This window comes from Arachis hypogaea, chromosome 8 (genome assembly GCF_003086295.3).
Source record: "Arachis hypogaea cultivar Tifrunner chromosome 8, arahy.Tifrunner.gnm2.J5K5, whole genome shotgun sequence".
NCBI classification, from domain to species: domain Eukaryota; kingdom Viridiplantae; phylum Streptophyta; class Magnoliopsida; order Fabales; family Fabaceae; genus Arachis; species Arachis hypogaea.
In genome coordinates this window covers 891,289-915,757 of record NC_092043.1, presented here as the reverse complement: position 1 = coordinate 915,757, position 24,469 = coordinate 891,289, and the positions used below count along the sequence as shown (strand labels likewise).

The following is a 24,469-nucleotide window of genomic DNA, read 5'->3' as shown; positions in this document are numbered from 1 at the left end:
CACATCGAAATAATAGGTTACCTTGTCTACGATGCTAAAGACTATAAGATACCAATGACCAACTTTCTCCTTAACTGGTATATATACCTAAAATTTGAAAATTTGTTTGATTTAAATATCATGTACTCAACAAATGATATATATACCTAAATTAGTTTTGTCCTGTAATTTTAAATACTTTAATTAGTTAAGGTCAGTGGATATACCAACTTAATATTCTTGTTGGGTTGCATAAAATCTTTTCCATAGTCTCTGAGCAAGTCATCCAATGTTTTATCTCTAAAGATGTCCTCCTGGAATTTGATAAATAATGTATAGCATAACACACAAAATATGAGATTAGTCAATTCAAATTGTATTAAATCCAGTTAATCATTTACACAATTGTACAAGTTTCTCGACATAACACTCATATTAGACTTACTATATGTTACATTGTTACACATATTTAGAATTATTATACTTAATAATTGAGATTACCGCAAACGATGGTGGTAAGCTCCATAATATTTTTTTGTTATTCTGTTCATGTGTTGTTCTAATAGCCATCAGTGTAAACACCTGCAATTTTAAGGTACTTTATATTATTGTTTGGATGTGTAAATCACTAAAGAATTAATGAGTTAGTGTTGTTAATTTTTATGGAATTTTAATTCTTAAATGAAAACCTCTTTTGAAATCTCATGCCCTGGGCACATGCATGTTAGCTGCGCTCTAGAGATTCTGCAGTCCGCATGCTTAATGATCTCCTCTCTGCAATAGAGTTCAGTGAATTGGATAAACAAATTTTAGTTCAATGTCATTTTCATGTAAGGTTTCTCATGGAGACACTTAAAAAGCAACAACTTACTCCCCATCAAGTGATGAACAAAAGATATATGCTCCGATTTTCTCATGTTCTTTTCTTAAATTCATCTCAGGGACTGGTTTGAAAGTAAATGATAACCCCACGAATGATGCAACATCGTGATTGACTTTTTTCCATGATAGGATTTTCCCTCTTGGTGCAGCAGCTTGGAAATGCAGTTGCGTACTTAGTGTTTCAACGAGAGTGCTGCGATGGTTATTCTTTGGTAGGACAATGCTTAAGGCATTTCCATTTGACAGCATATGCTACGTTTTCCCCATCCATGAACATTAGTAACGGAACCATATCACAAGATAAAAAATGATATTACAAATCGGAAAATTCATAAGATGCAAAGTGTTACCGGTGTTCGAAATCTTGCCGTGCTACCTATTGCCACTAAATTTCCTTTAGAATTGGTGCCAGAGGGAGCTTTCTGGGTTGGCTTAATCCTATGCGGTGGCTGAGACATAGTTGTAATCACGTGACTCCTCGGAGTTACCACCCTGTTAATGGATTTTGGAGGTGGCATATCAACTATATTGACTTCAAAAACTTCCTTTGGGTCCTCATCGACATCAGTAAGCAAGGTAATCAGGTCCGTTTCTTTATCCGTGAGCTTAAAATTTTTTTCCTGTGCATTGAGTTTGGTAGTAGATGCTGATTTTAGTTGTTGTTGGACCCTCTCAGTGGCACCTTCACTGAACACACCTGGATGAGGTGACCTCATTCTCTGTTTCTTCCTCCGCCCTCCTTTGATCCCGCTACTTGAGTCACCATTGGCAAGAAGGATAGACTCGACGCGAGCCAGGGCGTTATCTGCGTATCAATTTTTTTTCAATGTCGTCAACCTTTTCCCGGAGTAGTCGTATCTCAGACAGCAGAATATCTATCAATGTGTTATTCCCCTCCATATTAAAAATGGCTGAATCGATGATCCTTGCATTTTATTGCGTACGCATTCTTTTGTGGGGGTGATTTGCTATTGAGGAGTGTATGTATATTTTCGACTTCAGCCACCTTTTTTGCTTACACATGGCTACACAAATTCGCTAAATTAGAAAAGCACTTGTGTAGACACTAATGTCCTACCACTGCCAATAAGTGTGACATAATTTTGTCTCTTTTGTGAGCCTTAATAAATAGTACTGCATGCTCTCTCTTTTTAAAGTGTGTTTGTTGAGATTGTACCCGTATACCAGTCGTCCAGGCTGTATTGGCAAAGTTGTGGACATATATGTGGTCTGGTCTGTCCTTGACATAAGCTTTTGGGTGGTGATGATAAGAATTTTTGATTAAAAATCATGCCTTTTCTTAGAAATTTATTCTAATAACTGTGGGTGGTAGTGAAATTAAAGAATTTAAATGACCTAAAAAAAGCTTATGTGAAAGTGTATAGACTAAGGTATCGTTAGCTTAATTAATAGTAAGTTTAGACATTAGATGAAATTACATTAAAAATAAGACATAATAAAATTAGATTAATTAACAGTTAACAATTTGGCAAGAGGTGAACCCTTTCAAAAATATTAAATGACAATCAAAATTTACCATTTTAAACAAATATTTAACCAATTATAAATCTTAAATACTAAATTTTAAATTATAAACTTATAAAATAAATTCTTGTATGATATTATTTTATTAGTAAGAAAGATTTAGCAAACTCTTTCTATATTACCTTATTTGATCTTCATTTAATACTCCCTCAATTAGAGACAGGATCAGATGTGTGGGATACTGGTATCACATAAGCTGTATAGTAATCCGATAGTAAGTAACTATTATAATCAAACAATAGGCTATTATCATTATGTAATCATATACTATGACAACCATAACTCATGCGACCATCTCTCGCATTTGTCCTCCCAACTGCATTACTTGATATTCGTACATGATCGTGCCTTGTCCAGAAATTTTCTGCACAACCATATTTTGGCGCCAATATGAGTCCATACAACTTCCTATATCCCATATTATTCCCTATATAACATATGTTTCACAATTCACTATTACACACAGAAGGAAAACCAGGCACAGAAAAAACTCTTCAATGGAATTCCTGAACTTGGAGGCATTTGACATCACCGGCTCTGTTTCACAAGTTTACGGCAGGTAACAACATTAAGATTGCAACTTCAGTGTGTATTTTAATATAAGTTTTCATTTGTTGGGTCTAGGTATACTAACTTATCTAACTATATTGTTCACCATATGCTTGTAGTGATGCTTTTGCCAAGGCTGAGAGCAACCATGACCATGCTATCCCAGAAAAAATGGTGGACGTTGGACAAGTTGACAAAACCAATGGAACAGAGTCTCTGCGTGGAGAGTCTAAAGAAGGGACACATGCAAACTTCAATTCTAATGGAGTTTCGATTGAGACCCCGCATGATGCACAACAATTGAATGAAGTAGTTGGAGGTGGACAAAACATGCTCTCCGTAGGCTCGCAACAGCTGGATCCTTCCCAACACGGCTTTCAGATGTTTAAGGAGAGTTTGGTCACTGGGACGTGCCAACAAGTGGACATGGAGACAAGGCAATTCATGCGGCAGCTGATAAGACTCTTTAAGGTAAAAAATTCAAAATAAGATTATTATTATTATTATTATTATTATTATTATTATTATTATTATTATTATTATTATTATTACTATTATTTAATGGCTTGTCATTCACAATGCTCTCTGAAGTTTTTTAAATATTTATATCAAGTCAAATACTTCATTGTCTTGTAGGAGCAACAAGTTCAAATTAAAGAGTTGAAGGACTCAGTTGAGAAATTACAGGTTGAGAAAGAACCAAAAAATGATCTTACTGAGAAGCCTGCAGAGAATTTAATATATATTGATTCCGATGACAATTTGGTTTACACAAACAAGGAAGAGAAAATCCCAACTAACTTGGTTCCTTCTGGAATTTATAACATCTCTCCTATAGCTCCCGATACTGAAGAGAATTTAGTGCAAGCTCCAGCTTATACCAATATCATAAGGAATAGGTTGTTCAGGACCCCTTTTACTAGAAAACCAAAAAAGGATAAGGAAACAGATTTATCTACAGTTAACAGTGCGGGTAATTAGGGGACAACCAAGAAAAGCCCTCCGTTGAAGAGGCGTTGTGTAGGCCAAGGCTCTCGTCGGACCAATGCTACCACAAAGGTACCTTGTTTAATTTTGTGCTAAACTCAATCACAGTCAATAATATAGTTGCATTACTTTGTCTCCATAACTTGTATTAAATATATTTTTTGTGCAGAGCGGGAGAAACAAGTTCAAGGTACACCTGCAATGGACTTCAATGATGTGCAAGCCAGGATATTTGCTTATTCAATGATGTGCAAGCCAGGATATTTGCTTACATCTTTAACAGCGGAGTGTATCAAGAGTAAAATCTGAACTTTATGTGTTTGCAATATCATAAAAAAAGAGAATAACCATGTAGTAAAATTATAATTATTGATTAATCCATGTGTTTTTGTTGACTCTACAAAGGGAGTATCTGGTGAAGATGGGCGAGATGACAGCTACAAGAAAAATCATGCATAGCCTTCTTCCTGAAAATGATATAGACGAATTGGTCGTGCAAATGCTATGCAAAAATGTGACACTCGCTCAATTTGCTTACCCTGACCCCTACATTTGGTGTCTTCCCCCCACTTTTGCGGTTAGTTAGTCCAATTGCATGAAATATTATGAATATTGTGATCATAATATAGCATATTTTAATAGAGTTTATCAACTATACTCCAATAATTTATTTAACATGAGTTTTGATTGATAGGAGGATGTGCATGAGAAAAAGAGTCAAGCACTCATGCAGATGGAGTATATGGACACTTAGATCAAAGCATCAACACAATTGTAATATGTAAGATGACCCTCTCTTTTAAATTTTACAAAATCTTTAATTTGGATATAGTATTGTTTATTGTTACCTTTAAGTTTAAAGGTCCTGTGTATTAAGGATAATTATGATATGTGAATATCCTATATGCTATCTAATTAATCCAAATTTCAAGATCTATGTGCCAATTGAGGATCTCGGTGCCAATTGATTTGCGATGGTAATTGGAATGCACCAAGAGACTTTATATTACCTTGACTCTAATCCACAACCGTACTTGGTTAGAGATAGAAAGGCTCAGATGCGCGATATTGTAAGGCTTCTTTTCATAAGATCAAAAATTACAAATTAGGTGCTTGCTATCAAATAATTTAACCACTCAAAAATTCTTGGTAATTTGTAGGCCAAAATGTTGTTCAAAATAACAAGTGAATGCTTTGATACGGATGAGAAATTTCTACCCCATGCCTTACCGGATTGGCCAATTATAGATGGTAAGGGCATACCAAATTGTCACAGCGAGTAGTTGTTAAGCCACAAAAAATATTTAGACCGATAATATAATTAATAACATTGTATAGTAATTGTTTGTTGTTACTGCAGTACCAATTCTGCTAGCTGGGTTATTTCATGGATCAACATGGAAAATCAGTTTGAGTATGATCTCCCAGGCATGGTGAGCTACCTGGCTTTGATTACTAATTCTTATCACTATATTAATCAAGGTAATTTCTTTTATTATTTTATTTGAAAAGATAATTAAGTGTCTCGTGTAAAAAAAAATATTATTCATTGGATTGCAATGGGAGGACATTAAGAATGTTAGAAATTATCCTATCATTTATCCAATCAAATATATATACTAATAGATAACCAAACTCTAACAAAATATAAATTTTATGAAACAGTTGGAACACAACTTGCTTCGTGTTAAGTTAGCGGTGGACTTGGTTACTAGTCCCTTCAATCAGTTGAAGAATGAGATTCTTAAAGATGCAATTGAGTGAGAGAAACACCAGGTGGGAGCATGAAGACCAATACCTAAGCATTTTCTTAGTGGCATATGTAGCCCCTATTATGTAGTTCGCTAAACTCTATTATGTAGTTCGCTTTAATTATAAACTAGTTTTATTTTCAAGCTTTAATTATCATCTAATTTTATTTTAGTTGTGCCAGTTTGGATATTATGGGTGTATTTACAAAGACTTTAACTTTAATTATTATCTATATTATGGATGAATCACTTATTTATATTTCTCTTTTATTTTATAGCAATCAAAATATTGGCTGGTCAACATTCATTATTCTTAGGAGTTCTTTCATAAAAATGTTATTAAATACATGCTTTTAATTTTGTAGTTTTATTATATGAAATTTCTCCAAATTTATATCTATTTACTGACTGAAGACTTGTATTTGAAGTCATAACACTATTTATTTTTAGAATTTATGAACATATTTTTACAAAACTAAACATGTATTGATTGTCAACTATTTATGTTACTCAGTGACACAATCATATAATTATAAAAGCATTAAGCATTAATTTATGCACAATAGTACATAACATGACATTACATCACAATCCAAGAGTATTAGCAACATAAAATTGTGGCCTTAAGTTGGACATAAAGTGAAAGATACTAATTATTGAGTCTTAATTGGCTGCATAACAATGTCATTTACACAGAATTATGAAATTAAATTAAATAGCATAACATAACTAATCAAGCTCTAATTAATGGTCCTTTGTTTTGAGACTCATAACTAGTAGAAGAAATGGATATTATCTACATTAGTGATCCAAAATTTCAAACTGTGCAACCTGGGAAAGAAGATAAAAAAAATATTTTAGAAACATAAATCTAAGTCACAAAGAACAATGTAACAGTTTCAAATCAGATGTTATATAACTTCAGTGTTGATAATCTATATTATAGCATTAAGAAAAAGATAATATTTATTTAAATTGATTTATTTATATTAAAAGGAAGCTCATTTAAGCTTTACATATTATGCAATTCAGAAGAATTATACCAAAGCCTTTCAATTTGTCTTTAACACAATAAATGATAAGTATTATGAGCGAAATTTACTTCGTCAACTCACTAAAAACTCAGAATCATTTACCTTCAAAAAAGAATGCATTAATTAATGTAAAGTACTTCAGCGAAGCTAATAATTATATACACAAGGAGATTTGAAGCCAACCCCTCCTCAGAATTTGTATAAGTTCAAAAACAATTGAAGATATATATGAATGCATAATGTATTCTTAGTTAGGTTTTCCGATAAAGTGGAACTAATTTTCAATTTGCAGCATAATAAGCAACACCCAATCTTTATCCTTTTCAACACATTATTGCAGAAGTTAAGTTGCAGTAGTTACTTTAAAATCAAAACCAGTTTCAATTGAAGTCACAATTACAAATAGAATAATCAATAAAAATCATAAGTTAAACATATAATGATAAAATGAAAAATACAAAGAACAGGGTTAGTGTTATCTCATAGAGGTGAAGCTTTTTTTGGTCTACTGCTAAGTCATGGAGATAGAGGAGTTTACTAGATTTGGTCCACCACTGCAATGTAGAAAAACTATCTTCTCGTCCACCACAACAAAAACTACAAAATTAGAAAATTTTGTGCCAAAACCAAACAGGGGACAATTCAGATAATGGGAACGGGTAGTGCAAAAGAGAGCATTTCTAGAACAATCGATGAGTCAACAATACTCGTCGCCACTATCGTCCCCATATAAGTGACTGTCTTCCACTGATGCTATGCACCCAACAAGAATACAGTTTCAACAATTTTTCCCTTATCTAAAGTCGTTAATAATTTAACATTGCTTGCAGTTGATAAATAATAATCTAATTAAATAAGTAAATAATGCTAAAAATAACCTAATTTTAGGCTAGGTATTTGATGGCATGATGCAATAAATCTATCAAAATTAATCCTAAGAGTGTGACTTAGGGTTTCAGGTTGATGAAAAACTTACCTCATTAGACATTGGGATTCAGATTGCTTCCTCGCAGAGATTGAAAGATAAGATATACGCCCGTAAATTTGATAAAGAAATAAGTTTGTAAGGGTATAAAATATGAAACTTAGGAGATGTATAGTTGAACATCGACAGAATTAATATTAGAGTGAAGAAGATGATGATGTTGATGTTGACAAAGGGAGACAATTGTGTGTTTAACTAGTTGGAAATTATGAAATTCAATTTTGTGTGCGGGTGAAATTTAGGATTCAGCAAAATTTTTTATGAAAATAACAAATTCTATTGGGCCGTAATTCATATACCATTAATTGCAAATAAAAAAATTTTGATTATAATTGACAAAATATAACCCACTGTTGGATCAAATTTAATAATAATTTAACCGTTGATTTAAATTTTTATCATAATTGGTGAAAAAACAAGTGAGGATCACCGAATTATTCACCGAAATGGTGTAATACAATGCTTCACGATTTTTTTTTTTTTACTTTTGTTTTTTTGAAGAATTCTAGTGAAATTTTTTTTGGGTCATAGAATACTTTTTATTGTTGTTTTGGATTAATGGATTATCAACCCTTTTTTGTCAGGGCGTCACTTTTTAAGTTGTAGCAATATTTTATGTTCGCTTTGGTCCGAGAACAATTGAATCCGGCTGAAACAAAATGAACTTATATGAGCCCAAATGAAGAAAAAAATATTCTTAATTTTTTTTACAATTAAAAAAATAAAATATAATTTTTTGTTATTAATTTTATAAGTAAAATAAAAACAAACATAAAAAAATATTAAAGAATTAAAAATTACATTTTACCATCTTAATTTTTTTTAACAGTTAAAAAGATCTATTTCCAAAAAAATTGAGTTTATTGTTTATACCTCACTAGCCACGGAAAATGTCGTTAGCTATACCATTACATAGTTGTTTATAAAATATCAACATTTTTTATTGTATTTAAGTTAATATTAATTAACCTTTTTTAATTATAGTACATGTAAAATTATTTTACATGTGTATTTAATTATGTAACATTATATTAGTAAAAATAATTATTTTTAGTCAACAAGTTATAACTCTAATGGCATAATCTTTTCGTACTCACCTAGAGGTCACGGATTCGAGTCTTACTCCTAACTTTAAAAAAAAAAATAACTATCTCCAAAAATCGCCTAACCTGCGCTACCTAATTCGTAGACTTTGACAGGTTTCGGCAAGGTAGGACGGACTTTTCCAACATGCCCATCGTTTTTTTTTAATTGAAAATAATAATAAAAAAGTTCTAAGTTATAATTTAGATAATGTTATATGTTTGATTGATTAAAGATTTGAAGATGTTTAATTATATGTTTAGACAATATTTATTTTATGTTTTACAGTATTGATTTTATTATTTTGTTTCAAAAAACTTGGTTGATGATTATTTTTACTATATATTTAGAATTATAAAGACTTTTAATATTTGTGAATTTTAAAATTATAATATTTTTATGTATGTAGAAATTATAAATTTATTGAAATAATTGTGAAATTATATATTATTTAATATTTAATAATTTATTAATAAATAAAAAAAGAGAGATTTGACAGGTTTAGCCCACCAACCCGCCGTTAGGTGAAACGGAGGAGAAATTTGGGACCGCCTCACTAGGCGGGGTAAGGCGAACCATCCCGTCAAATGGCGGGACAGACTAGCCCGTTTACTATCCGTATTTATACGAATGTGTAAAATATTTTATACTCTCAGTGCATCAAAATTAAACTCATATAAACTATATATTAAAATATAAAATACAAAGTAAAAATAAATTAAATCCATTATGTATTTGTATTATATCTATTATATCTTACTAATTTTACAATCAAAATATGTTACATGTCACTTTCTCGTTGTAATTAAAATCAAATCTTTCCCTCCAAAATTAAATAGTTTTTTCATTTTCTCTCTCATTCCCTCACCTACTCTATCTCTCTTAGACTCTTATATATCATTATTAATATTAATGACTAATTTTTACTTACTAATTTTACAACTAAAATATGTCACATGTCATTTTCTCATTACAATTAAAATCAAATTTTTTTCTCCAAAATAAAAGAATTCTCTGCTTCTCTCTCTCATTCCTTCACGCACTATATCTCTTTTATATATTATTATCAATAAACACAAATTTGTCAATCAAAATTTGCAATATAACATTCTCTAATTACAATTAAAATTAAATTATATCTTATCTTACTAATTTTACAACTAAAACGTGCCACATGTCACTCTCTCGTTGCCATTAAAATTAAATATTTTTCTCCAAAATTAAAATGTTCTCTCCTCCTCTCTCTCATTTTTTCACTCATTCTATCTCTCTTATATATTATTACCAATGATTAATTACAAATTTGTCAATCAAAATGTACAACATAATATTCTCTAATTAAAATTAAAATTAAAATTAAAATTAAAATATTAAAATTAAAATTGAAATATAACTATATTATTAATTTAACAATCAAAATGTGTCACATGACACTATCTCATTAAAATTGAGATAAAATATTTTTCTTCAAAATTAATAAACCTCATTCTTTCATCATCTTATCTACCTCTCTTTCCTTCTTTATTTCTCTCTACCTTTCCCACTCTATATATAACTTATAATTTATATTTTATATTACTAATTTGACAAAACATAATGTATTACAAGATATTCTTTTATTACAATTAAAATACAATCTTTTTCTCCAAAATTAACAAATTTTATTTCTCTTTCTTCTTTATCCTTTTCTCTCCCTTTTCTCTCTCGTTCTCTACCTCTCTCTACCTTTCTATTATAAAAAAAATAAAATTAATAAAATAATATAATTTAAATAGATTCATAAAATTATAAAAAAATATTAAATTTATAATTATAATTAAAAATAATTTTATAATATTATTCACATAAAAAAATATATCATTATTATATACATATTTTTTAGTTTTTTATTTAGTTTTAAATTTTTATTACTTATCTTTCTAATTTATATTTTTATCTCTCTTCATTCAAATTTTTATTACATATAATTTAAAGAGAATACTAATATTGTGATGCATAATTAGAATTAAGATTCAAATTAAAAAAATAATTTTGAGTTTATTTTATAACTATTAATATAATTTTTTATACTAATATCTAATTATAATTTTAAAGAGAGAAAAAATATTATTTTTAAATAACAATCATAAAATTAATTATTTTTATTTGTACAATAAACTTAACACCTAATCAAATATAAAAGTATACACATTAAATTCTTTTAAGTTTTGAATAATGAATGCTAAAATTAATTATTAATAAAAAAATTAAACTCCTTTAATGTGAAAATAATAACTAAAAAGTTTATTATTTGAATTTTTTTTTTATCTAGGAAGATCCTGATCTTCTTAACTGATAAAAACTTTTGTCCCTTATAATCTTTTTTAGAAATATTTTGATTCTATAAATCTTTTTTGCCATAATCTATAATGTCAAGATAAAGTCGATGTAATTTCAAAAAATTTATATTCTCATAATGTTATTACGGACAAAACACTAGTAATATAATTTTATTATATAAATATATTGGAAGAATGCTAGAGGGCTATCATAATTTATTGTTTTTGTTCATCGGTTAGCCATAATGTTTAAAAGTATGGAATGAAATATGTTGTTAGATTATTAGATTAAATGAATTGAGTTGATGGCTAACTAATGGTCAAAAATGATAAATTCTATGTCCCCTAATTTAAAATATTAGGAGGCCATCGAAATTTTTATTATTAGTTATTACTTAGCCATCAATTTAATCTATTTAGTGCTTGTTGGGGTATCATTAAGTTAATAAAAGAGATATTTTTACAATGATTTTTTTTATCGTATTTGATAAATTTTTAGTATTAAAAGTAAAAATACTAAAATACTAATTTTTTTTCGAGAAACTACAATTTAAATCTTTTTTTAAAAGATCTTTTTCTTAAAAAGTATATATCTTTCACATAATAAATAAACAAAAAATATTTTTATATTATTATATTCAAACATAATTAATAGATAAAAAAAAAATTTTCCATGAAATACTAAACATAAAAATATTTTTACTTTTTTATAAAATTTTTAAAAAAAAAAACTAAAAAAAAAATTATAAGCTCATCAAAATAAGTCTTTAGTTTAGTTTTTTTAATCTAATAATTTAACAATATATTTTATTTTATATTTTTAAATATTAATAATAAAAAATAACAAATTCTAATATTACTCTAACATTTTTCTTTCTCAATATATTGTGACTGATTTAGTGACATATTTTTTATATTTAGATAATACTTTTGTTTTCTTTTTATTAAAAATGTTGATCATCTAAGATTCTCTTTTAGTAGTATAATCATCACTACGAGTCCCCAAAAAATAAAAAATAATAGATCTCTAATGATGATATTTACTTGCAATGCAATTGGTGTGACGAGTGGAGTGAGCGGATTTGGAATGAAACTGTTGCCATGAACAAGAAAGCAATCATCCGCCCACCAACAAACGACTTGAACCGTTGAATAACATATCGTTATCAACTAGAAATAGAATAATAGAGCATATCCAAAAACACTGATACATACCTTGAACCCAATATATACAGATTAGTGATGATTCTAGTAGGCTAAGCTTCTGAGTCAATATAATCACTCATGAGCATGACTCACCAAGGTTAACGGTTGCATCACATAAAGTTTGAAATATGTGGCCGGTAATCATGACAATTCAACTGCAAGGCCTTACTCATTATTGTTCCACTTCAAATTCCAAGTGGAAGCAACCCTGGAGAATGGGTGTTAGTGCGTGTGGGAATACACGCTAATCTTAATTATATTATTATATATGTATGTTGCTTGAACAAATGAACCAAATTAAAATGATTTCTCAAATGGTAAAGCTTGAAAATGGATACACTAGTTGTTACTGTTGTGCGGCTCTCTTCTTGTTACTGCTATTATTATCATGGCATTGGAGCAGAAACAAGAAGACCGGTGACGGTGGTGCCGGGATCCCTCCGGGTAACGGAGGATTGCCATTTGTGGGAGAGACACTGCAGTTCATGGCTGCCATCAACAGCACCAAAGGAGTATATGAATTTGTCCGACTCCGCCACCTCTGGCATGGCAGTTGCTTCAAGACCAACTTGTTCGGAGAAACACATGTTTTTGTTTCTAGCACAGATTCAGCCAAAGCGATTCTAAACAACGAGGGAGGCAGATTCTCAAAGAGGTACATAAAATCTATATCAGAGCTTTTGGGACACCATAGCTTGCTCTGTGCTGATCACCACCATCACAAGCTCATTCGTGGCCGTCTCCTCACTCTGTTCTCAACGGATGCTTTGTCCTCCTTTGTTCAAATGTTCGATGTCCTCGTTCTTGAAGCCATGAGTACCTGGCCTTGTGGACCCGTTCTTCTCATCCAACATGAAGCATTCAAGGTATCTATCTCTCTTTTGTATTTACTTCCTCTTATCAGTTTAAACTTTTGGAATAAGTGGTTTCATGATATATACTTACCCAACAACAAGGTCTTATATATGTCTGTGTATAACGCAGCTAGCATGTAAGGCAATGTGTAAAATGCTGATAAGCATGGAGAATGGCTATGAACTAGTGATCATGCAGAAGGGCATTGCTCATTTATGTGAAGCAATGCTTGCATTACCCTTGAGGTTGCCATGGACTAGATTCTCCAATGGCCTACAGGTAAATATGTATTACTTTCTTTCTTTCTTTCCCGATGAATCTCCACTGAATGAAATGGAATTGCAGGCTCGGAAAACAATTATGGAAATATTGGAGAAGGAGATTAGTGAAAGAAGAAGTGGAATAAGAAGAACTAATGACAAAGTAGATTTTCTCCAACAACTTATAGAAGAAGATGATGATAACAAATTAAAGGATGAAGAGATCAAAGACAACATCTTAACTATGATGATTGCAGGACAGGACACAATCGCTAATGCAATGACATGGATGGTCAAATTTGTGGACGAGAATCAAGAGGCCCTTAACACGCTTAAGGTCAGTGAATAATATAATTTAATGTTTCTATTTGCTGTTGTTTTAATTTTCTTGGTATTGATTAAACAGAAGGAGCAACTACAAATTGAGAAAAATGGCAGAACAAGAAGGGATAATCTTACATTAGAGGATCTCAATGAGATGCAATATGCTTCTAAAGTTGTGACAGAAGCGTTAAGGATGGCATCTGTGGTACAGTGGCTTCCCAGGGTAGCACTCCAAGATTGTGAGATTCAAGGTTTTTACTTCCATTATATTATATCATATATTTGATGTAATTATTTTCTTGAGTTTAATTTTAATAAAGCGTTTCTCTCGTATGAACATTTACACAGTCAATATAAAAAGTAGTTATTTTTAATGATGTGGCATCACGTAATTAAATGCACGTGTAAAATTACTTTATATTATCAAAATTAAATTCTTATTCTCCTCTCATAGACATATAATAAGAATTTAATTTTAATGCACTGTCAGTGAAAAGTAATTTTACACGTGCATCCAATTACGTAATAAAAAAATTAAACTCGATCTAATAATATAATTACTTAATTAACTAACATATGGTTACTTGCACAGGATTTAAAATCAAGAAAGGGTGGAACGTTGATATTGATGCTAAATTCATACACTTTGATCCAACTATATACAATGATCCACATGTATTCAATCCTTCTAGATTTGCTGTAAGTGTAATAATGTATACGCACTTGATTGATTTTCCCCTTGATTCAAACATCACAATCGAAGTGTTTGATTGAATTCAAACAGGGTGAGTTTAAACCATACAGCTTCCTAGCTTTTGGGATGGGAGGAAGGACGTGCCTTGGGAAGAACATGGCTAGAGCCATGATGCTGGTGTTCCTCCACCGTCTCATCACCACTTACAAGTGTGTGAGACTATTTTATATCTTTTAATCTGATTATGTGTGTTTGATTAATTGAAGTAATGAAATTATGAAATGTTTGGCTTCATGCATGTATGTATGTAATTCAGGTGGAAGGTGATTGATTCAGACTCAAGTATTCAGAAATGGGCGCTTTTCTCAAAGCTCAAGAGTGGCTGTCCTGTTCGTTTGACATCTCTGAAACAGCACTCAAACTAAACAAAAATTATGTAATAATATATTACATGATATATGATAATTAATAATTAAGGCCTTCTTTGTAAATTAACCGTTGGGTAATTGTCTAGCAAAGTCATGGTCTATGCTAATGTAAGTTGATGGGAAACCAACTTAACAGAGTTTATATAGTTTATAGTGCAATAATATTGCCTGCCATTATATCAAAAATAAAATAAAATATATAAGAGATTACAAGCTAAGGTTAAGCTACAAATTTTAGGGCTGTTCATAAAAAAAATCATAAGTTAGTTAATTGGTTAAAAAATTGTAACCAAATTTTAAATAATCGGATTTTAAAAATAATTTATAAATTATAATCAGTAAAAAAATTAAAAATCGATTAACAAAACCAAAATCGGTTTGATAGTTTGGAGTCTTAGAATTAGTTTTTCTAATATAAATGTGTTATAATGGGTAAAAAGAGCTATTTTAAAAATAATTTATAAATTAGAGATTTTGGTTTAAATAGAGTTATCACATAATTTTATATCTCATTCTATTTCATAATAATACATTTATTTGTCGCCTTTATAAGTAGATATAACTGCTAAGCTAAACCACATTAATTTTATTTGTGTTATTTTATTATTGAAAAAGTATAGGTAAACAATGAAAATACTAAATAATGTGAACAATAGATTTATCGAATGTTCAATTCACTGAATGGCTATCCTAATATTAAAATTTATGTGAATAATTTGAGGGTGTATTATATTTTTATTTTATTAGATCAATTTTAGAATTCATTATTAATATTATTCATTGTCTACCTAACAAAATCCTTTATTATTTTGCTTTTGCTTCAACCTAAATTCTTAGCAAATATAAAGTCTTTTTTTTAGTATCTGAATTATATTTATAAAATTTAAAAATAAAAGGATGAATCTCACCTTACCTTATCTTTACTTTTAGATAATTGAAGCAAAATTTTGATAAACACCAAAGAGCCCATAATATAATCTGATCTGTTTGTTATGTTATTTTATAATAATCAATATATTTGTCAAATGGATAAAAGATTAACATAACATAATCCAGTGCAGCTTTCATATACTCACTATAAAAATACATATAGTTGTCAAAAAATTAGACAGAAATGATTAACTAAATACAACCACGTAAATAGAAAAATAGAAAGATACAATTCAAAAAAGAAAAGATGATATCCATATATATTACCAGGTCTTGGACCACCTATCTTTTTTCTTCAGATATGCTAAATCGTTCAACGAAGCTCTTTGAAATTTCTCGATCATGTCTCTTTCCGTGACGATGTCTTCAAGGCTTCAACAGTTTTGTGACCATGAAATTTATTTCAAGATTGTAAACAATATTAGAAAAACAGACAACATAAATCATATGAACAAATGGATAAGCATCATTCAAGAGTCGGCATATTTGATTAAATTGATAGCAAAAAAGTAAAAAATATATATGTGCGGACAGATTAATTAACACTAATATAGTATGTTTTATGAACAATTTGTTGCAAATTGGGATATTATATTTCTCCAGAGTAGTCATTCTATAGGATAGGATGTTGACCTTATAGCTCCCTCACCTGCCTACAATAATCTAACAAGTGATGCTCTTCTCAACTTCTAATTTCTAAATGGATTTCTTGTTATAGTGTTCATAGTACAGTGGGAGAAGAAAAATAGTAATAATATATGAAAAAGCAAAAAAATCCTCATTAAAAAAGTATAAATTATGTGAGGTTGGTGGAGGAGAATCACTTGTTGGCTGTTGCACATAAGAAATACGACACACTGAAATTTGATGGAGCAGTTGCCTGTGGTTTGGTATTTTAATTTTTATTTTTCACAATATCTGCTAACCAGTTGATTAATAACTAATTTCTCATATATCTAAATATTTATTTAAACGTGTGTCGTTGGTTAATAAATTATACTAAATTATTTTTTTTATTATATGCCAAAAAAATTGGTGTTGCTACCTACTAGAAAATGGGCTTCCGGCCCACTTGGAGAAAAGAAATATAGAAATGGGCCCCCATTTGGATATATGACTACATGACAACTAGTTAGCAGTAGAGGGAAGCGACAAGACAAAATAATGATTAACACATCTGCTTTGTAAATTAATAATAAAGTGAGGAGAAAAATAATACTTCTGAGTTCTAAATTAGTTTAGATCATTTTAGGATTAGTTTAATTTCACTTTTTCTACACTTAGCATTATATTAAAATGGGAAGCTATCACTTTTTTCAATAATTCTCATTAAAACATGCGACTGGGATGAGTCAGGAGCCAGGGTTTGCTTCATCTGTAATTAAAAATAAAAATAACAAAAATTAAGAAAAAAAAATCCAACATGATATTCAAAACTTGTAATTCAAGAAAGCACACATCAGCTATATGTAATGACTGAAGAAATTCCTTCCTGCCTTGAAATCAAAACGGGTTCAATCGAGACTCATATTATGTTGTACTATATGTGTTGCTGCTATTATGTTACAAGTTTACTGGTATTTAAAATAAGATTATTTTTAAAATATTGGTAGGTGAAGTTGAGGTATTGTAAGGTCGGAGGGGCTCACTAATTAAAATGATTTACAATGCAATGCTTATTTTATGACTTGTTCTTGTGGAGTATTGGTATGGTGCGAATAATAGAAGCTTATAAATTGGTTCCCTTAAGGGACAGACAGAATAGAAAATATGTTGGGTGTAGTAAACAAATCCATATATACTAATTTCTCAAACTTTTTTATTGTTGTAACCTTTCCTATGCTAATGGATAATTCATAATAGAGAGCTACCTCGTTATTAAGCTTTCCTCATACTACAGTACAATTGGTGCATTATTTTGTTGTTCTCCTAATTCCTTCCAACTACTATTATCGCATATTCTAATCTTTCTTTTTTTCTCCATTAATGGGTCCAAATCAAAGCACTATGCAAATATCACAAGAAGAAAGATACTACATACATACATGGAAACAGAAATTGGAAACAAATTAGTGAGAGATAGTAAGTTTTTTCCCCACTCTGCAATGAAGTGCATAACAAACTCTTGCATATGCCTACCACTCTACCTGCCAGCCTTTCACATTAAATTTTTATCTAGTATTTCTTCCCTTGGAAGCCTTGATCCGTATGTTAAGGAAATAAAACAGAACAAGTCTCAGAAATATAATAGATATATATATATATATATATATATTATAATAATGGACAATTAGTACATGAGAGCTCCATCACACACTTATCCAATAGCTAAAGAGCATTATAGTAGATATAAAATATAAAGCAAGTGGAAGGAAAAGTAAGACAGTTTTGGCAGAGAGTTCCAAATTTATCGTGATTTAAATATTTATCTATAAATACATATGTAGTTTAATTTATTTTTAATGTATATTTATATTTGACATGTATTTTATATTTATAATTAATTTTAATAATATAATTCTTGCTTAATCTGTCATGTTCAAGACTACTTAAGTGTGATTTTAATTTTCAGAATATAAAATATCTGTTACATGCATCAATTAAATCAAAATTAAACAAGATTGAAGTCTTTTTTAGATTAAGCTGAATCTCTGTTAGCCATTTTTTGAAGTCTATAAATATCAATATGTTAAAAATAAAATCTGTCTTATTTTAAAAAAATTACTAATAAAATTTATTTTATTATATTTTTTGAGGTCATCCAATTACATAATTCATAAATCAATTAGAAACCAGGATCCTATTATACTGCAATTCCATTTGTATTTGGCGCGAAATTAAAATTTAAAAGGCTTGGTTAAATAAGAAAACACCAACAAATAAAAAGATAGACATATTTGATGAAACTTATTAATTATAATCCCTCTTCAGAAATAATGGGATCAGTAACTGTACAATATCTTTCCTTCTCTAAACCCTTAATTAATTTCTACTAATTGCAAATCTGCATGCGCTGCACCAAAAAAATATAATGAAAGGGCATATTTGCAATGAGTTTCTATTTTAAAGGGAGATAGTGTGATGAAGCTGATGATGATAATGATTTGGTGTGTTCTTGCCAAAGCATTCTCTTGTGCTTGGCGATGAAGTCGTCAACGGCGCGGTTGAATTCTTCTTTGTTCAAATGCTCCACGTGGCACATGCGCCCTTCCAATTGCTGCTGCTTCCTCCCTCCTCCACCCACCGCCACCACCCTCCTCTCGTAACGCTCCGACCGAACCCTCCGATAACACTTCTGATTCGTGCTGCTCACGCTCATGCTCCTGCTCCTGCAACACATCATCGTCCTTGTAGTAGTAACCGTCGTCACGGTTCCGTTTGAATCCACTGGTGGTTGTTTCCCTTCCGAACGGACCGTCGTGACGGTTTGAACTTTCTGCGGTGCGGTTGTGACGACGTCGTTGTTGTTGTTGGAGAGTGCGTAGAGTGAGAGGATGATGGAGTTCAAGAGAAGGAAGACGTAGAAAGGGTTGTTGAAGAGAGTGAGTGAATAGGAGAATGCTTGGAGTGTGAAAAACAAGAGAGACGAACGGGATAACAGGAACACAGCGGCTAACACGTTCAAAAAATGGAACACTGTTTCCAGACCATTTCGATTATTCCAGGACATCACTTTCATGGAAGCCATGGCAGGATTTGAGAGAAAGAAGGCAAAGTCAAAGACAAGGAATTACGAGACCAAATGGCTTACCAAATCATTTATATAGACAATCTCGCCCAGGGTCATTTTTGTCCATGCACATTTAGTCATTTATCACATCCTATATTTTTGTTTTCGTATAATTAAATTCAATTTGTTCTTATTTTTAAAAAACTTTAACTAATATGTCTTCTTAAACTCATACAAAATTTAAATTTTAAATGAATTTTTACATATGTATTAAAAAAGAGTCTAAAGACCCGCATTTTTATTAAAATTTGGCCAGCACTTAACTATCAAAAGAAAAATGAGAATTTTCAAGAGGAGTGCTAGGCGGCCAGCAAGTTTTATTATTTGTAGCCATCAATAATATTTTTAATAGTATGAGATTACATTTAATGGTGTGGGATTACTCACTTTTTTCTTTTGCTATTAAGTGCTAGTCAAATTTTAATAAAAATGCTAACTTCCTAGACTTTCTCGTAATCTCACACGATTAAAAACACTCATAATAATTAATTGATAGGTTACAAATCACAGAACATGCTGCCTCCTAACTCTAGCACTTCTTTATGTATTAAACTAAAAAAACTTATTTTTTTACTAAGAATAATAACTTTAATATGCAGCTAAATATTATATTTTTTTTAACTATACTAGCTATATATTAAAATTAGTCAATAAAATTAATTATTAATATAAAATATATATTAAAATATAATATACACATTAAAAATAAGTTAATTATATATATATAATAATTATTTTTATTAACTGATTTTAGTTTGTAAATAATATTTTTTATTTATATATTTTTTATAATCTTATTTGGCCTTCAACTATGATAACGCTTTTAATGCATTATCCATTTATATATTATTATTATATAATAGGAAAAGTATATGGAACCAATTAATAATCAGCTAAGAATAGAACAACATAATTAATTATAATTAGTTTTATTAATTTATAATTTAATTTGTTTGTTAAATTATTGTTGAACACGTTCAAAACATGAGAGAAGATACACTAGTGTTAGGAGAGAATCATGGAACAGATGTTTTGATCATTTATTAGTTGGTTCCATATAATTAATTATGTTTTATTAATGCGTAACACATGAAACATAGAAATCATATCCAAAACCATCCAATTTACAAGAAAAAGAAACATCCGTGTACTTATCAGTAGCAACATTCGGTTAAAGTCGCCGGTGCCTCTGATTTACTAGTTGACTGATTCTTGGCTTATATAGAGTTGGTTCCCTAGCATTGTTGTATATAATAAAGTCCTTTTTCAAGCAAAATTCCTTAACTATGGTAAATTGTTTTTCTCTTTTTCATCAAAATATTAACTAGAAATGAAAATGTGAGTGAACTACAAAACTCTAAATAAGAGTCAAATAAATAATAAAAGGTCAAGTCTCTGCTGTCGATATTATGGTGTTGAATTTGGCTAACTTTCTTTCTAAAGTAAGTTTTCAATATTTAAAAAATTATTTAATTTCATATTCTTTAAATAAATAATAAAATGTGAACGCAACTGTTGTTTATTTTTTTTCTTTTTAGCCTAATGATTTGATTAAAAAATGACATATTGTTGGTATATAAGGTTAAACATTGTGTTAAAATTTCGTAATTTTTTAAACAATATACATATATATTACATCAATTTTGAAGAGAAAATTAGTGTAATTCAAAGTATATAATTTGGTGCAAATTAAATTGAATCTACAATTTTATTTTGGATTCTAAGTATACACCTGAAAAACTCATGCATTACCTTTCACATTTTTTTTCCGTTGCTCGTTTACCATTTAACCATTTATATGATGATATTAGTTATGGCATATTCAAGGTACGTAAAATGGTAATTAATAAAAAGGACCTATTTTAAGAGAAAAAACTCGAAACCAAGTCCAATGTAGGAGAAAAAGAAAGCAATTCATTATTGAAGTCATGGAGAGAAGAGCCGACAAGGCTAAAAGACTAAAAGTAACGCACAAAATGCAACAGGAATGTGAAATTATCCAATTGAAACGCTACGTTTGCATGAATGTCCCAAAAAAGAAGCTTTTCACATCTCCAATTTCACAACTAACAGTCACGGATCAAAAGGAAACAATATGATGGCATGAAATCCATGAACCGAAACTTTGATTCACGAAATTAATTGTGATAAGCACGGCAAGGCTTGCACTTTTTATTTTTGATATTGTGTTGATAATAGTTTTTTTTATTGTGAATTGTTGGGATGTTAATTTTAAATATAAAATCTTTTAATTTGGAGTCAGAAATCAGATCCTTTGATTTTTACTTTTTAAGAGGTATAAAAATCAAATCTTCTAATTTTTTAAGTACAAAAATTCGACTCTCTTATTTCTATTTTTAAAAAATTAAAAAATTCGAGTTACACAATTCAGACCCTTTGATTTTTGTATATTTTATAATCTTAAAAAAATATAAAAATTATAATATTAAAATATATTACCTATTTTATTTTCATAGAGAAAAAAAAAGTCCAAACTTAATATAAAAATATTTTATGTATGTCTTATCTAAAAAGTGCACCGGATGTTTGGATTTAAATTCTATTTGTGACTAAAAAGTAGTTATATAAAATTTATAAAGGAAAAAAAGTATTAGGATACAATTTAAACCCAAAATATATATATTGAGAAAAGAATTTTTTTAAGAGATATATATTTTGTTATTATATACATCTTTTTTTTGTCCGCTCCACATAAACATTTATTGCTGACTAATAGATTGCTAACCATATTTACAAAGTTCTGACTTGTTCAACCTCTTTTTTATTTTTTATTTTTGGTTATTATACACTACTCACACACCCTTCATTCATACACACTATGAATTCTTAAACCACAATTTTAAATGAGACTTAAACCCGGATATAGCATTAAAGAGGCATACAGATATGCCATCTATGTTAAGCTTCTGCTGCATGCATTATGTTGTTCTATATTGGGTTGAGTGAATAGAAACTCAAAAAAATTGCATTAAGCCCACAAACTATTATCCAAATATCAGTAGTAAAGGCCTAATGTAACTTTTGTTCAGTTAGAAGTCCAGCACATTCACTTGTTTAGATAATAAAAAAAATATAATGTCAAGTGAGTTTAGTAGTAAATTCATTGGATTGTTTACGGTTATACTTCCTATACTAATATGCCTAATATAGCCATGTCCAAATTCCTACGCTTCCAGCTTGCGAAATTCATATATAAATAGTACTTTATTGCCCCAAGAGTAAATTAAAGGGGAAATATATATATATATATATATATATAGTGGGTCGCACTAGTGTACAGAGGTTACTTTATACAGAGATATAGAGATACGTTGTTGGTGTTTTTCGTGTAGATACGTGTTGCCCAATGTTGCAGGATGTGGCTGGCTCTCCGGGACTTGTGGGCGCTCAGGGGAGGAGCGATAGAGCCGACTTGGTGGCGCCAAATCGAACGGGATTTTGAATGTGTCCGGTTCCGTCTGCTTGAGGTTCGCGAGATGGGCTTTGTTGGGTGATGAGTGGATATTTTATACACTTTTTAATGCTATTTTTTTATTATTTTTGTTATGTTTTGTTTAGTTTTATTAAGTTTTAATAGATTTTTGTGCAAAAAATCACTTTTTGGAAGCTACTTGAAGTTTTTGTGAATTTTCTATAATTTTAGGTGATTTTTGGGTGATTTTAACAAATTGAGAAAAAGGCTCAATTCAGAGACAGAGAAAAGACTGTAGATGCTGTCAGATTCTGACCTCTGTGCATTCGAACTGCAATTTCTGGAGTTACAGAGGTTCAATTGATGCGCTCCTAACGGCATTGGAAAGCTAACTTTCTGGACTTTCCAGCAATATATAATAGTTTATACTTTGCTTCGGAATTGAGAGTCCAAAACGAGCGTTAAAGGCCCAACTGAGATTCTGTCCATACAGCAGCGTCCCAAAAGGAGTCCCAGCTCGTGAATTCACCCAAAACTTAGCCCAAACACTCAATAAGTGAGCCCAAAACGTGAAAATCTGCACCATTAGCCTAGTCTATCTCATTTATATAATTTTTAGGTTATTAGATTAGTATAAAAAGGAGGAGATCACCCTTATTTTATGATCTTCTTCCCCACTTTTGAATTCTATCATATTTTATGTAAGCTATGAGCAACTAAACTTCCCAAGTTGGGGTTAGGAGCTCTGTTCATCTCTATGGAATAATATTATTACTTTTCTATTCTTAATCTATGTCTGATTCAATTTCTAAAGTGTGACTCGTTCGTAATCTCAATGAATCTAGGGTGGAACTAGCGTATGACCCCTTGTTCTACATGGGTTCTGATGAGTCCTTAGCGGGACCATCAGGACTAGAGCTTGAGGACACATCTCTTAGATGGCTAATCCACAACTTCGTTGGTGACTTCTCGAGACATCAGTTCAGCCGAGGCATGGGGCGATTAGGGCCTTCGTGGTATAAACTAGAATCATGAGCATCATTCTCTGATCCGAAAGATCTGACCTTGTCTGTGGCGCTTTGAGTAGGATCATCAGAGACTGATTTTCCAGCACTTCCTCCTCGTTCAAATTGGATGACCATTAGCGTGGCGTTGGATTTGAAGAAGAGGAGATTGAGTGACCACTAGTGTGGCATTCGATCACTTACAGTTTGCCATAAAAAGAATCATTCATGGTTAAAGGTAGATGGTAAGAAGTATTAATCCGGAAGGATGAGCATCTCTGCAACCTTAACTGTTTTTCATTCTAAATTTTACATCACTTCTTTATTAATTGCTTTATTATTTGTTTATGCTTTCAACCAACAATCATCTTTTCTAATCGCCTGACTGAGATCTGCAAGATAGTCATTGCTTGCTCAAACCGACAATTCTCGTGAGATTCGACTCTTACTCACGTAAGGTATTACTTGGACGACTCGGTGCACTTACCAGTC

The 24,469-nt window shown here is 30.4% G+C and overlaps 1 protein-coding gene across 1 annotated transcript; it reads left to right on the top strand.

Annotated features, from left to right (window-relative positions):
• Positions 1–12,496: 12,496 nt before the first annotated feature.
• LOC112705563 (cytochrome P450 90D2) lies at positions 12,497–15,112 on the top strand. The gene is made up of 7 exons (XM_025756417.3): positions 12,497–13,185; positions 13,304–13,453; positions 13,520–13,771; positions 13,841–14,009; positions 14,351–14,457; positions 14,543–14,661; positions 14,769–15,112. Exons 1-7 carry the CDS (start codon positions 12,592–12,594, stop codon positions 14,875–14,877), a joined length of 1,500 nt encoding a protein of 499 aa, XP_025612202.1. The 5' UTR covers positions 12,497–12,591; the 3' UTR covers positions 14,878–15,112.
• Positions 15,113–24,469: the final 9,357 nt, after the last annotated feature.